Raw genomic sequence first — 15,692 nt, 5'->3', positions numbered from 1 at the left:
TGGACTGGACTCTCACAATATTATGTCAGACCCACTCGACATCCATTGCTTTCGGTCTCCCCTAGAGGGGGGGGGGGTTACCCACATATGCGGTCCTCTCCAAGGTTTCTCATAGTCATTCACATCGACGTCCCACTGGGGTGAGTTTTTCCTTGCCCTTATGTGGGCTTTGTACCGAGGATGTCGTTGTGGCTTGTGCAGCCCTTTGAGACACTTGTGATTTAGGGCTATATAAATAAAGATTGATTGATTGATTGATACAAAGCTTTGCACAGTACTGAATCTGCACTTTTAAAGGTTTTTAATGATTTGCTTTTAATATCTGATTCTGGCAGCTCTGCCATTTTAGTGCTTTTAGATCTTCCAGCTGCCTTTGACACAGTCCACCACACAATTCTTTTAGATCGCCTGAGAGACTGTGTGGGTGTCAGGGGGACTGCATTAGAGTGGTTCAGATCCTACCTGTCAGAAAGGTCCTTCTCTGTCAGGCTGGGGGACGCCACTTTACTGTGGTGTCCCCCAGGGATCTATTCTAGGCCCCATCCTGTTCGCTCTATATCTCCTCCCTCTTGGGAGAGATTTTTAAGAGGCATGGAGTGTCTTATCACTTTTATGCAGACGACTGCCAAATTTATATGCCTATTTCAAAAGGCCACGGACCCCTGACACCCCTTCTCAACTGTCTATGCCACGTCAAGGCTTGGTTAGCCCAGAATTTTTGAATAATGAATGAGGGAAAAACGGAAATTTTAGTGTTTGGTCCGGCCCTCACTGACTTGGGACCATTGCAAAATGATGTGCGTCCCAAAGTCAGCAGCCTTGGCGTCACTATAGACAGCCATTTTAAACTTGACAAACAAGTCAATGGCGTTTTAAAATCGTGTTTTTATCATCTTCGTCTTTTAGCAAAGGTAAAACCGTTTTTATCTTTTAACCTTTTTGAACAAGTCGTGCATGCTTTTATTTCAAGTGGCCTGGACTACTGCAATGCACTTTATGCTGGCATTAGCCAAAAAGCTCTCTCCCGGTTGCAGTTAGTCCAGAATGCGGCAGCACGACTTTTAACAGGGGCCAGGAGACGCCAGCATATAACCCCAATCCTTGAGAGTTTGCACTGGCTCCCTGTTCATTTTAGAATTGATTTTAAAACCTTGCTGTTTGTTTTTAAAGCTTTACATGGACTGGCACCTCAGTATATCTCGGACCTCATCCAAACTTACAATCCTGCGCGCGCTCTGAGGTCCGAGAGCCAGCTCCAGCTCGTGGTGTCCAAGACGAGACTTAAAACCAGGGGAGACAGGGCCTTCTCTGTGGTCGGCCCTAAGCTCTGGAACACTCTGCCCCTCCATGTTCGAACTGCTCCCACAGTGGAGTGTTTTAAGTCTCGTCTTAAGACCCACTTTTATTCTCTGGCTTTTAACACTACGTGAGTTGTGTGGTCCTCTGTTGTCCTCTGTGTTTTTAAAATTTTGCTTTCTATTTACTGTTTTAATTGGTTTTACCCTTTGAAATTGTTTTTAATCATATTTATTTTTTTATTGTTTTTAATTGTGTTTAATATTGTTGTGCAGCACTTTGGAAACATTTTGTTGTTTAAATGTGCTATATAAATAAAGTGGATTGGATTGAAGTTATGGAAAAAAAATGCCAACATGGACATGCTCTCCCTGAGTGAGTATGAGGAGGTTGAGGTGGGCGGGGTTGGGGGGTTTTTGTATATTGTAGTGTCCCGGAAGAGTCAGTGCTACAAGGGGTTCTGGGTATTTGTTCTGTTGTGTTACGGTGCGGATGTTCTCCCGAAATGTGTTTGTCATTCTTGTTTGGTGTGGGTTCACAGTGTGGCGCATATTTGGAACAGTGTTAAACTTGTTTGTACGGCCACCCTCAGTGTGACCTGTATGGCTGTTGAACAAGTATGCCTCGCATTCACTTGTGTGTGTAAAAAGCCGTAGATATTATGTGACTGGGCCGGCACGCAAAGGAAGTGCCTTTAAGGTGTATTGGCGCTCTGTACTTCTCCCTACGTCCGTGTACACAGCGGCCTTTTAAAAAGTCATACATTTTACTTTTTGAAACAGATACCGATAATTTCCGATATTACATTTTAAAGCATTTATCGGCCGATAATATCGGCAACCCGATATTATCGGACATCCCTAACCAGCTGCGTTGGTAAATGGAGGTTCCACTGTACTCTCTAGAACGAGGAGGAGAGTGAACCTACCAGAGAAACCACATTGTTGGTGATGATGCCTCCAAACAGACTCTTCACCGTGTTCTTCTGCGGGGAAAAAAACTCATGAGTCACGCCTTTCATCGGGGAGTCATGTGACGTGCGGGGGAGGGGCGTACCAGCTCGTGGGACATCTCCTCGATTTTGGTGATGAGGTCGGTGAAGAACTCGGTCATGTCCTTCTGCTCGCCCGTGTTGAGCGGCTGCTTGTCCATGGTGTAGGTCTTGCAGAAGGGCCGCGGGTTGTACGCCTTCCTCTCGCTCTCCTGCGGAGGCGGGAGGAGTCTGAATCCAGACTTGGAACGCGAGTACGAGTCCACGGACGGGAACTCACCATCAGGTACGTGAACATCTTCTGGAGCTCCAGCAGTGTGGTCTTGTGTTTGATGTCCTCGGCGTACTGACACACACACACACACACACACACAATCACTAAGGATACAACTATGGCGTGCTCCAAAACGCACCTTGGCGGTGAAGATGGCCTGCCGCGCCTCGGGGATCATGTAGAGCTGCTGGATGGTGGAGGCCAGGTAGCAGGTGGCGCCCAGGTTGGTCAGACCCACGAAGCGACAGTCGGCGCGCACGTCGTCATGAGGCCAGTAGTCCCACTTGTACGGCGCGTGCGAGGCTGCGGGGGGGACATGAACGTCAGCAGGGGGCGGGGCCACTGGGCTGTGGCTCGTATTAAGTGACTAAAAGAATATGAATGCTATTTTTATGCTGAAGTCGGTCTCATTTTAGCCCTTAAACCAGGGGCGTCCAAACTTTTTCACTAAAAAATTCAATCATGCGGCGGCCATTTTGACATTTTTCATTTTCAAAACCCATACATCGATTTTTAACCTTTTGGTATTTTTCTTTTTCAAAACCAATACATCGATTTTTACCCTTTTGGTATTTTTCATTTTCAAAACCAATACATCGATTTTTAACCTTTTGGTATTTTTCTTTTTCAAAACCAATACATAGATTTTAACCCTTTTGGTATTTTTCATTTTCAAAACCAATACATCAATTTTTAACTTTTTGCTTTTTTTAATTTTCAAAACCAATACATAGATTTTTTATTTTTTGCTATTTTTCATTTTCAAAACCAATACATCGATTTTTAACCTTTAGCTATTTTTGATTTTCAAAACCAATACATCGATTTTTACCCTTTTGGTATTTTTCCATTTTCAAAACCAATACATCGATTTTTAAACTTTTGGTATTTTTTATTTTCAAAACCAATACATAAATTTTTTACCTTTTGGTATTTTTCATTTTCAAAACCAATACATACATTTTTAACCTTTTGCTATTTTTCATTTTCAAAACCAATACATCGATTTTTACCCTTTTTGGTATTTTTCATTTTCAAAACCAATACATCGATTTTTAACCTTCTGGTATTTCCCATTTTCAAAACCAATACATCGATTTTTAACCTTTTGCTATTTTTCATTTTCAAAACAATACATCGATTTTTAACCTTTAGGTATTTTTCATTTTCAAAACCTATACATTGATTTTCAACCTTTTGCTATTTTTCATTTTCAAAACCAATACATACATTTTTAACCTTTTGCTATTTTTCAATTTCAAAACAATACATCAATTTTTAACCTTTAGGTATTTTCCATTTTCAAAACCAATACATCGATTTTTAACCTTATGCTATTTTTAATTTTCAAAACCAATACATTGATTTTTAACCTTTTGGCATTTTTTAATTTTCAAAACCAATACATCGATTTTCAACCTTTTGCTATTTTTCATTTTCAAAACCAATACATAGATTAACCTTTTGCTATTTTACATTTTCAAAACCAATACACCGATTTTTAACCTTTTGGTATTTTTCATTTTCAAAACCAATACATCGATTTTTAACCTTTTGGTATTTTTCATTTTCAAAACCAATACATCAATTTTTAACCTTTTATAACTTGGTATGTGAAACAAACTAACTGTTAGCATGTTAACGTTAGCATGCTGGCATTAAAGTGCAAGCTTTTTGAGCTAATTTTTGCAACCGTTTACCCTACAGCCATTTAACCTGGTTTGTGACACTTGTTACTTTGTTAGGGTGCTAACATTAAAGTGCTAACTTTTTTAGCTAATTTTACACTTTTTACTCTAATTCCCCAGCCATACACCTTAGAGCAGTGGTTCCCAAACTTTTTGACTCGGGGGGGGCCGCATTGGGTTAAAATTGGCCGAAAAGAAGTCCTGATCCTGGTCTACCTGCGTGCGTGTAGGAGCCAGCATCTCACCCTGCATGTGCTGCGACATGACCCAGTTGTGGAGCAGCCGGTAGTTCTCCAGCGAGCCCTTCACCGTCTCCACCAGCAGGTCGTAGGCGGCGGCCCGGGCGGCGTGGGACTTGCACTTGGGCTGGGCCCGGTCGGCCAGGCTGGGGAGGAGGAAGAGGAGGTTGTGGACGTCCCGGAGGAACTCCTGGCCCTCGCGCGAGAACTTGAAGGGGGGTTTGTGTTTGAGGACGCTGGTGGCGAGGCGCAGGAGGCCCGTCAGGCCGTCGTCCTCCACGCTCCCGTCCTGCTGGTCCAGGATTTCACGGCTGAAAGAGAGGGGGGTCTCATGAGATCCGACAAAAACAGGATTCTGTTGAACAAGTGTTGTTTATGGTCCAATCAGGGTTTTATTCTGATCCATCCTCCATGAGTGTGATCAGCCGATACAAACACCGATCAAATTTAATAACAGTAAATATTTCGATATATTGATAGTGATAACTATTGAACAATATCAACACAATATTTAAACTACTTCCTTTAATTACAATCAAAACACGCCTTCACCACCGCTTGTTTCCCTTCGGGGTGATGGGCGGCTGGCAGCGCTTCGTAGCAGCAGTCGACCTCCAGGGCCCCAATTCCCCGCCCCTCTGTTGAGAGTTGTCATGATTAAATGTAACGTGTTTGTGTGCATTGCATGGAGGTTTTTTCCCCACTCCAGACTAGGCCCCCTTAGGAGCCCAGTCGAGATTGTATTTTTTTACTCATCTTCTTCCCCAGCGCTTTACCTTTTTCTTATCTTTTACGGGGCGCCTTTGGCGACCCATCAGCGTTCCTGTTTTGTAACCCTGTACACTGTTTGTTTGTCTAATCTTGAACGGGTTTGTGCTGAAAACATAGTTTCGTTGTACTTGTGCAATGACAATAAAGACCTATCCTATCCTATTAGAAAATGTGTTCTATAAAATGTTGATTCATTTTTGTTTCTTTTTCCTAAGAAGTATGGAGGCAAGGTTGGTTGCATGAACAAAGGCACCCGCTCTCTGGTAACCGAACAACGCAGGAAGTGATCACAGCCAATCAGGTAACAGTATCAACAATCAACAGCGTTGCACTTTTTTCCCCCAAAAGGGACTGTGGTCACCTCCCCTTTATCTCTAAATTTCTCAAAGAAATTGTTGCACAGCAGCTAAATGAATACCAAACGTGGAACAATCTTTGTGAACCCTTTCAGTCGGCTTTCATTTGCACACTTTGCACTTTATTAAGCATTTGTTACTTAAACTTAGACAAACTGTATTGATCCAAAAGGGAAATACCACACCGCCTTAGCCGCGCTCACCCTTTAGAGCACAGCTGCCACTAAACCTGCAGAAAATAGTTCTCATGTTTCTCTCTGTTTACATGTTCTCCTTTATTCATCCTCTACTTAAAAGATGGTGTCGCACCTCCCCTTTATCTCTAAAATTCTCCAAGAAATTGTTGCACAGCAGCTAAACGAATACCAAACGTCTAACAATCTTTGTGAACCCTTTCAGTCGGCTTTCATTTTCAAACTTTGCACTATTTTCGTACACTTTAAGCATTTCTTACTTAAACTTAGACAAACTTTATTGATCCAAAAGGGAAATACCACATTACCTTAGCAGCTGCGCTCACCCTTTAGAGCACAGCTGCCACTAAACCTGCAGAAAATAGTTCTTCTCATGTTTCTCTATGTTTACATGTTCTCATGTATTCATCCTCTACTTAAAAGCTGGTGTCACACCTCCCCTTTATCTCTAAAATTCTCCAAGAAATTGTTGCACAGCAGCTAAACGAATACCAAACGTCTAACAATCTTTGTGAACCCTTTCAGTCGGCTTTCATTTCCACACTTTGCACTATTTTTGTACACTTTATTAAGCATGTGTTACTTAAACTTAGACAAACTTTATTGATCCAAAAGGAAAATACCACACCACCTTTGCCGCGCTCACCCTTTAGAGCACAGCTGTCACTAAACCTGCAGAAAATAGTTCTCATGTTTCTCTCTGTTTACATGTTCTCCTTTATTCATCCTCTACTTAAAAGCTGGTGTCGCACCTCCCCTTTATCTCTAAAATTCTCCAAGAAATTGTTGCACAGCAGCTAAACGAATACCAAACGTCTAACAATCTTTGTGAACCCTTTCAGTCGGCTTTCATGTCCACACTTTGCACTATTTTTGTACACTTTATTAAGCATGTGTTACTTAAACTTAGACAAACTGTATTGATCCAAAAGGGAAATACCACACCACCTTAGCCGCGCTCACCCTTTAGAGCACAGCTGCCACTAAACCTGCAGAAAATAGTTCTCATGTTTCTCTGTTTACATGTTCTCCTTTATTCATCCTCTACTTAAAAGATGGTGTTGCACCTCCCCTTTATCTTTAAAATTCTCAAAGTAATTGTTGCACATCAGCTTAATGAACACCAAACGTCTAACAATCTTTGTGAACCCTTTCAGTCGGCTTTCATTTCCACACTTTGCACTATTTTTGTACACTTTATTAAGCATGTGTTACTTAGACAAACTGTATTGATCCAAAAGGAAAATACCACACCACCTTAGCCGCGCTCACCCTTTAGAGCAAAGCTGCCACTAAACCTGCAGAAAATAGTTCTTCATGTTTCTCTCTGTTTACATGTTCTCCTTTATTCATCCTCTACTTAAAAGCTGGTGTCGCACCTCCCCTTTATCTCTAAAATTCTCCAAGAAATTGTTGCACAGCAGCTAAACGAATACCAAACGTCTAACAATCTTTGTGAACCCTTTCAGTCGGCTTTCATTTCCACACTTTGCACTATTTTTGTACACTTTATTAAGCATGTGTTACTTAAACTTAGACAAACTTTATTGATCCAAAAGGAAAATACCACACCACCTTTGCCGCGCTCACCCTTTAGAGCACAGCTGTCACTAAACCTGCAGAAAATAGTTCTCATGTTTCTCTCTGTTTACATGTTCTCCTTTATTCATCCTCTACTTAAAAGCTGGTGTCGCACCTCCCCTTTATCTCTAAAATTCTCCAAGAAATTGTTGCACAGCAGCTAAACGAATACCAAACGTCTAACAATCTTTGTGAACCCTTTCAGTCGGCTTTCATGTCCACACTTTGCACTATTTTTGTACACTTTATTAAGCATGTGTTACTTAAACTTAGACAAACTGTATTGATCCAAAAGGGAAATACCACACCACCTTAGCCGCGCTCACCCTTTAGAGCACAGCTGCCACTAAACCTGCAGAAAATAGTTCTCATGTTTCTCTGTTTACATGTTCTCCTTTATTCATCCTCTACTTAAAAGATGGTGTTGCACCTCCCCTTTATCTTTAAAATTCTCAAAGTAATTGTTGCACATCAGCTTAATGAACACCAAACGTCTAACAATCTTTGTGAACCCTTTCAGTCGGCTTTCATTTCCACACTTTGCACTATTTTTGTACACTTTATTAAGCATGTGTTACTTAAACTTAGACAAACTGTATTGATCCAAAAGGGAAATACCACACCACCTCACCCTTTAGAGCACAGCTGCCACTAAACCTGCAGAAAATAGTTCTCATGTTTCTCTCTGTTTACATGTTCTCCTTTATTCATCCTCTACTTAAAAGCTGGTGTCGCACCTCCCCTTTATCTCTAAAATTCTCCAAGAAATTGTTGCACAGCAGCTAAACGAATACCAAACGTCTAACAATCTTTGTGAACCCTTTCAGTCGGCTTTCATTTCCACACTTTGCACTATTTTTGTACACTTTATTAAGCATGTGTTACTTAAACTTAGACAAGCTGTATTGATCCAAAAGGAAAATACCACACCACCTTTGCCGCGCTCACCCTTTAGAGCACAGCTGTCACTAAACCTGCAGAAAATAGTTCTCATGTTTCTCTCTGTTTACATGTTCTCCTTTATTCATCCTCTACTTAAAAGATGGTGTCGCACCTCCTCTTTATCTCTAAAATTCTCAAAGAAATTGTTGCACAGCAGCTAAACGAATACCAAACATCTAACAATCTTTGTGAACCCTTTCAGTCGGCTTTCATTTCCACACTTTGCACTATTTTTGTACACTTTATTAAGCACGTGTTACTTAAACTTACACAAACTGTATTGATCCAAAAGGGAAATACCACACCACCTTAGCCGCGCTCACCCTTTAGAGCACAGCTGCCACTAAACCTGCAGAAAATATGTTTCTCTATGTTTACATGTTCTCATTTATTCATCCTCTACTTAAAAGATGGTGTCGCACCTCCCCTTTATCTCTAAAATTCTCAAAGTAATTGTTGCACAGCAGCTTAACAAATACCAAACGTCTAACAATTTTTGTGAACCCTTTTCAGTCGGCTTTCATTTTCACACTTTGCACTATTTTCGTACACTTTAAGCATTTCTTACTTAAACTTAGACAAACTTTATTGATCCAAAAGGGAAATACCACATTACCTTAGCAGCTGCGCTCACCCTTTAGAGCACAGCTGCCACTAAACCTGCAGAAAATAGTTCTTCTCATGTTTCTCTATGTTTACATGTTCTCATTTATTCATCCTCTACTTAAAAGATGGTGTCACACCTCCCCTTTATCTCTAAAATTCTCAAAGAAATTGTTACACTTTATTAAGCAATTCTTACTTAAACTTAGACAAACTTTATTGATCCACAAGGGAACAGTTCCTAACTTTTTGTCAAGTGTTCAATGTGATTTGACCATTTTGTTTACATTGAGTGTTTTTTTTCCATGCTCGTGTTGACATTTCCTTTCCTTTCTGAGGGGATTACAGCCAGAGGAAGTTACATTTGAAATAAAGTATATTTTTCTCCTGCTCCTTAGGTCATAAAAAATGTAAATAACTATCGATAGACCGATACAAACCACTGGTATCGTGATACAGTTTTCAGCCAGCCTAGTCAAGAGTACACAACAAGTAAACAAAAGTAAAAACTACTATAGACTACTCTTAAATCCTTTGGATTTTGCCATAAAGGGATTATTCCCACAATTTGTAAACATTGACAAAAAACAAACAAAAATTAAAGCTGCAAGCAGCGTTGGTCGGGCCCGCGTATTTGGCAGGTGCTAGTCCTAAATGTCCCAATACTTTTGTCCAGTGATAGTCATAAGTGTCCCAATACTTTTGTCTACTTTTAGTCTGAAGTGTCCCAAGACTTTTGTCTAGTGTACCTACCTTGTCTGCATTGTGTGGGCACGTTGGTGCTTCCTGCTTTTAAGCAGCCATCTTAAAAAAACAGCAGCGCAGCGGGTCTTTGAAGGGTCATAAAATCAAAACCGGAGCAGTTAGAATAAAAGCGCTTCTGTCATTGTAATCACAAGGGTTCAATCTCTCTCCTGTGTTAGTTTGAAGGCGAAACGACAAACGCGCTCAGAGGAGATCGTTTTTGAAGGAAGGTGACCGGTTTTTACAAAAAATTTGTTTTGAAGGGGGAATAGCAAACTTCCTGTTGATTTTTGCTGGGGGTTGTCAATTTATGAAATGTAGGTCTAAGTGAGATCTACGGAGAGGTTTTTGTTTCATGTCTCTCCGACCTTCCCAGTGGGAGTTACAGGCAGTTTTGTCATTTTTTTTCTTCCGAGGAGCAGTTTTTTTCTCCGTTTTATTCAAAAATTGCTGTAGAGCGCAATTTTTAAATTTGGGGTTAGGTTTTTTTTTATTAGATCGCAATTTTTGCCAGTCCTGATGTGTGTGTTCAGTTCGGTGAGTTTTGAAGCGTGTTAGGGGGTCAAATTACAGCTCAAAGAGGCAAAAGTGACTGTTTTTAGTACTTTTTTGTCTTGAAGGGGGAATTGCCAGATTGCCTGTTGATTTCTGCCCGATGATATACAATTATGAAAACTAGGTCTAAGTCAGACCTACATACAGGTTTTTGTTTCATGTCTCTCCGATCTTCCTAGTGGGAGATATAGGCAGTCTAGTTTTTTTTTCTTCCTAGGGGGCGCTAAAGCGCAATTTTGAGTTTTGGGGTTCGGTTTTTTTTTTAAAAAAAAGGTAATTTTTGCAGGTCCTGATGGGTGGGTCAAATATGGTGAGTTTTGAAGCATGTTAAGTGGGTCAAATTACAGTTTAATGTGGCGGCGGAAGAATAAAGAATTAAAGCTGCAAGCAGCGTTGGACGGGCCCGCGTATTTGGCAGGTGCTAGTCCTAAGTGTCCCAATACTTTTGTCTACTTGTAGTCTGAAGTGTCCCAAGACTTTTGTCTAGTGTACCTACCTTGTCTGCATTGTGTGGGCACATTGGTGCTTCCTGCTTTTAAGCAGCCATCTTAAAAAAACAGCAGCGCAGCATCATCAGCGCAGCGGGTCTTTGAAGGCTCATAAAATCAAAACCGGAGAAGTTATAAAAAAAGCGCTTCTGTTGTTGTATTCACAAGGGTTCAATCTCTCTCCTGTGTAATTTTGAAGGCGAAACGACAAACGCGCTCAGAGGAGTTCGTTTTTGAAGGAAGGTGACCGGTTTTTACAAAAAATTTGTTTTGAAGGGGGAATAGCAAACTTCCTGTTGATTTTTGCTGGGGGTTGTCAATTTATGAAATGTAGGTCTAAGTGAGACCTACATAGAGGTATTTGTTTCATGTCTCTCCGAGCTTCCCAGTGGGAGTTACAGGCAGTTTTGTCAGATTTTTCATCCGAGGAGCAGTTTTTTGTGCGTTCTATTAAAAAATTGCTGTAGAGCACAATTTTTAGATTTGGGGTTAGGTTTTTTCATTAGATCACAGTTTTAGCCAGTCCTGATGTGTGTGTTCAGTTCGGTGAGTTTTGAAGCGGGCTAAGGGGGTCAAATTACAGCTCAAAGAGGCAAAAGTGACTGTTTTTAGTACTTTTTTGTCTTGAAGGGGGAATCGCCAACTTCCTGTTGATTTCTGCCCGATGATATACAATTATGAAAACTAGGTCTAAGTCAGACCTACTTACAGGTTTTTGTTTCATGTCTCTCCGATCTTCCTAGTGGGAGATATAGGCAGTCTAGTTTTTTTTTCTTCCTAGGGGGCGCTAAAGCGCAATTTTGAGTTTTGGGGTTCGGTTTTTTTTTTTAAAGAAAGGTAATTTTCGCAGGTCCTGATGTGTGGGTCAAATATGGTGAGTTTTGAAGCATGTTAAGTGGGTCAAATTACAGTTTAATGTGGCGGCGGAAGAATAAAGAATAATAAAACCTTACAAATACAATAGGTCCTTATGGCCCATTGCATAAGGATTTGGGAGTCCTTATACAATGGGCCATGCGGGCCCTAAAAAAAGATGTAAAATATCCATCTCATACAGATATCCTAAATGTCGACACCATCGATATATGAATGGATCTACTTTACTCTTACGTGTACGCTGCACAGCAACAGACATTTTTGATATTATCCTCTCTAACTTGTCCATTCTTAATTCATTCAGTTAAAAACAAATTGTCATTTGCTGCCATGGAAGTGGGAGTGTCTACAAGAGTGTGGCTAAGGTTGAAGTCAGAGTGTTCAAGCGCACCTGCGGATGCAGTCGGCCAGGTGTCGTGCGAGGGCGTCCAGGTCCAGCAGGGTGGTCTGCACGGAGCCGGCCAGCGACAGAGAGGGAGAGACCTTCTGTGAGTTCAAACACACCAAACAATGCGAGCCACATTCAAGCATGACCGAATGTGTGCGTTCATGTCATCAGGGATAGCATCGCCAGCGAGCAGGTCACATGACTTTATGCTAATGAGCTGGTTAGCACGGTCCCACCTGACTGGCGTCTTTCACGTGGATGTTGTCGATGAGTTTACACAGCAGCCAGAAGTACTCCTTGCAACCGCTTCTGAGCACCGGCTCTTCCTCGTAGTCCTCCATCTGTGCACACACACACATTATTAAACACACTTACACACACATCATGGCGTGCAGACACACACACTTACACACACATCATGGTGTGCAGACACACACACTATTAATAATAGACATCCTAACAGCAGCAAGTCCACAAGTCAAGTCTTCGCTTCATTGATCCCACCACGCCGTTTTTTCTTAGATCAGGCACCTTAATGTGGCCCACCACATCATTTATGTGGCCTGCTACGTTAAATTATGGGACAGGTTGCGGGCCACCACGTCATTTTATTTGATGAGGCACAACTTAATGGGGCCCGCTACATTAAATTATGGGACGGGTTGTGGGCCACCACATCATTTTACGTGGCCCGCCACTTCATTTTATTTGATCAGGCACAACTTAACTTGGCCCACCACATCATTTCTGTGGCCTGCTACATTAAATCATGGGACGCGTTGTGGGCCGCCACGTCATTTTATTTGATCAGGCACAACTTAAGATGGCCCACCACATCATTTATGTGGCCCGCCACTTCATTTTATGGGGCCCGCCACTTCATTTTATTTGATCAGTCACAACTTAATGTGGCCCCCTACATTAAATTATGGGACGGGTTGTGGGACACCACATCATTTTATTTGATCAGGCGCAACTCAACGTGGCCCACCACATCATTTATGTGGCCTGCTATGTTAAATTATGAGACGGAATGTGGGCCACCACATCATTTTATTTGATCAGGCACAACTTAACGTGGCCCACCACATCATTTATGTGGCCCGCCACTTCATTTTACGGGGCCTGCCACCAGCTACAGTTTTGTAGTGGTTGGCCACAACATTTCATTTGGTCAGCCACGTCTTTTTGAAGTGGCCCGCTAAATAATGTTATGTGGTCTGCCACATAATTTTATTGCCCTCCCCCTCTAAGTCTAGTGTAGCTTGCAACAAGATGTGTGTGTGTGTGTGTGTGTGTGTGTGTGTGTGTGTGTGTGTGTGTGTGTGTGTGTGTGTGTGTGTGTGTGTGTGTGTGTGTGTGTGCACGTCCTACCCTCAGAGGTTTGACAGCTTGTGCGTCAGGCAGGAACTTGAGCAGCGTGGAGGCGGCGAGCAGCAGGAAAGATCTGTTGATGGACTCTCCTCCTTCCAGGCCGGACAGAGAGAGCTTGTAGAGGCCATTACACGCCTCGTGTCGCACCGCCGGCTGCACACAACACACACACACACACACACACACACATGTTGCTGCACGGTCCAACACTTGAGCGTCCACCAGAGGGCGCTGCTGCTCTCACCTCAGGTACCAGCAGGGTGAGCTTCCTCAGCCAGTCGTGCAGGTGCTCGCTGTCAGCCAGACTGGACTTGACGGAGGACGAGCAGTGGGCCCAGCTCACCAGCAGCCACATGGAGTAGTGGGTCACTGCTCGGGACACAGAGTGTGAGACCGTGGAAATACTCTTTCTAATCCACCACAGCCACCTCTCACCTTCATGCCGGGACCTGTGGTCCGTCTGGGCCCTCAGGACTCTGTAGAACACCAACAAACAAACACATGTCATCAGGGTGAAGTGGGGCAGTGATCAGCAGAAGAGAAAGACCTGCTTTGTTCGTGCATGACTGCCCCCGCAGGACTGGAGTGGGACATACCTACTGGGGGTGTTCCCACTCAAATATGAAATATCAGTGCCATGTCAGCAAATAAAAATGTGTGATATCATGTGCGATACAAGCAGCCCTTAAGCGTGTATACTTGTGTGTGATATGTGCGATACAAGCAGCCCTTCAGCATGTTTGTGTGTGATGTCACGTGCGAATCAAAGTCCTGCAGCGTGTGTACCTGTGTGTGATATCATGTGCGATACAAGCAGTCCTGCAGCGTGTGTACCTGTGTGTGATATCATGTGCGATACAAGCAGTCCTACATCGTGTTTACTAGTGTGTGATATCACATGCGATACAAGCAGTCCTGCAGCGTGTTTACTAGTGTGTGATATCATGTGCGATACAAGCAGTCCTGCAGCGTGTTTACTTGTGATACAAGCAGTCCTGCAGCGTGTTTACTTGTGTGTGGTATCACGTGCGATACAAGCAGTCCTGCAGCGTGTTTACTAGTGTGTGGTATCATGTGCGATACAAGCAGTCCTGCAGCGTGTTTACTAGTGTGTGATATCACGTGCGATACAAGCAGTCCTGCAGCGTGTTTACTAGTGTGTGATATCACGTGCGATACAAGCAGTCCTGCAGCGTGTTTACTAGTGTGTGATATCACGTGCGATACAAGCAGTCCTGCAGCGTGTTTACTTGTGTGTGGTATCATGTGCGATACAAGCAGTCCTGCAGCGTGTTTACTAGTGTGTGATATCATGTGCGATACAAGCAGTCCTGCAGCGTGTTTACTTGTGTGTGATATCATGTGGGCTACAAGCAGTCCTGCAGCGTGTTTACTTGTGTGTGATGTCATGTGTGATACAAGCAGTCCTGCAGTGTGTTTACTTGTGTGTGATATCATGTGCGATACAAGCAGCCCTGCAGCGTGTTTACTTGTGTGTGATGTCATGTGCGATACAAGCAGTCCTGCAGTGTGTTTACTTGTGTGTGATATCATGTGCAATACAAGCAGTCCTGCAGCGTGTTTACTTGTGTGTGATATCATGTGCGATACAAGCAGTCCTGCAGCGTGTTTACTAGTGTGTGATATCACGTGCGATACAAGCAGTCCTGCAGCGTGTTTACTTGTGTGTGGTATCATGTGCGATACAAGCAGTCCTGCAGCGTGTTTACTTGTGTGTGATATCATGTGCAATACAAGCAGTCCTGCAGCGTGTTTACTTGTGTGTGATGTCATATGTGATACAAGCAGCCCTGCAGCGTGTTTACTTGTGTGTGATATCATGTGCGATACAAGCAGTCCTGCAGCGTGTTTACTTGTGTCATGTCATGTGTGATACAAGCAGTCCTGCAGCGTGTTTACTTGTGTGATATCATGTGCGATACAAGCAGTCCTGCAGCGTGTTTACTTGTGTGTGATATCATGTGTGATACAAGCAGCCATACAGTGTGTTTACTTGTGTGTGATATCATGTGCGATACAAGCAGTCCTGCAGCGTGTTTACTTGTGTGTGATATCATGTGCAATACAAGCAGTCCTGCAGCGTGTTTACTTGTGTGTGATATCATGTGCAATACAAGCAGTCCTGCAGCGTGTTTACTTGTGTGTGATATCATGTGCGATACAAGCAGCCCTGCAGCGTGTTTACTTGTGTGTGATGTCATGTGTGATACAAGCAGTCCTGCAGTGTGTTTACTTGTGTGTGATATCATGTGCGATACAAGCAGCCCTGCAGCGTGTTTACTTGTGTGTGATATCATGTGCGATACAAGCA

At 42.7% G+C, this 15,692-nt stretch overlaps 1 protein-coding gene across 7 annotated transcripts in view; it reads right to left on the bottom strand.

Moving 5' to 3' along the window:
* The window catches only part of usp34 (ubiquitin specific peptidase 34), a 161,262-nt gene that overhangs the window by 51,579 nt on the left and 93,991 nt on the right, over window positions 1-15,692 (bottom strand). For 4 of the 7 annotated variants that reach the window (XM_061984359.1, XM_061984361.1, XM_061984360.1 and 1 more), the window contains exons 35-44: window positions 13,796-13,836; window positions 13,605-13,729; window positions 13,361-13,513; window positions 12,223-12,327; window positions 11,990-12,084; window positions 4,495-4,799; window positions 2,701-2,864; window positions 2,568-2,633; window positions 2,353-2,499; window positions 2,225-2,281 (exon numbers count right to left, since the gene is read on the bottom strand). In XM_061984359.1, the coding sequence (XP_061840343.1) occupies window positions 2,225-2,281; window positions 2,353-2,499; window positions 2,568-2,633; window positions 2,701-2,864; window positions 4,495-4,799; window positions 11,990-12,084; window positions 12,223-12,327; window positions 13,361-13,513; window positions 13,605-13,729; window positions 13,796-13,836 (1,258 nt within the window). The remainder of the gene's footprint in view (window positions 1-2,224; window positions 2,282-2,352; window positions 2,500-2,567; window positions 2,634-2,700; window positions 2,865-4,494; window positions 4,800-11,989; window positions 12,085-12,222; window positions 12,328-13,360; window positions 13,514-13,604; window positions 13,730-13,795; window positions 13,837-15,692) is intronic. The other 3 variants (XM_061984364.1, XM_061984365.1, XM_061984366.1) reach the window with 1 other exon arrangement.

The sequence above is a fragment of the Nerophis lumbriciformis genome, linkage group LG25 (assembly GCF_033978685.3).
Source record: "Nerophis lumbriciformis linkage group LG25, RoL_Nlum_v2.1, whole genome shotgun sequence".
NCBI lineage: Eukaryota > Metazoa > Chordata > Actinopteri > Syngnathiformes > Syngnathidae > Nerophis > Nerophis lumbriciformis.
The sequence above is the reverse complement of the archived record's forward strand: the minus strand, read 5'-3'. Positions and strand labels throughout refer to the sequence as shown.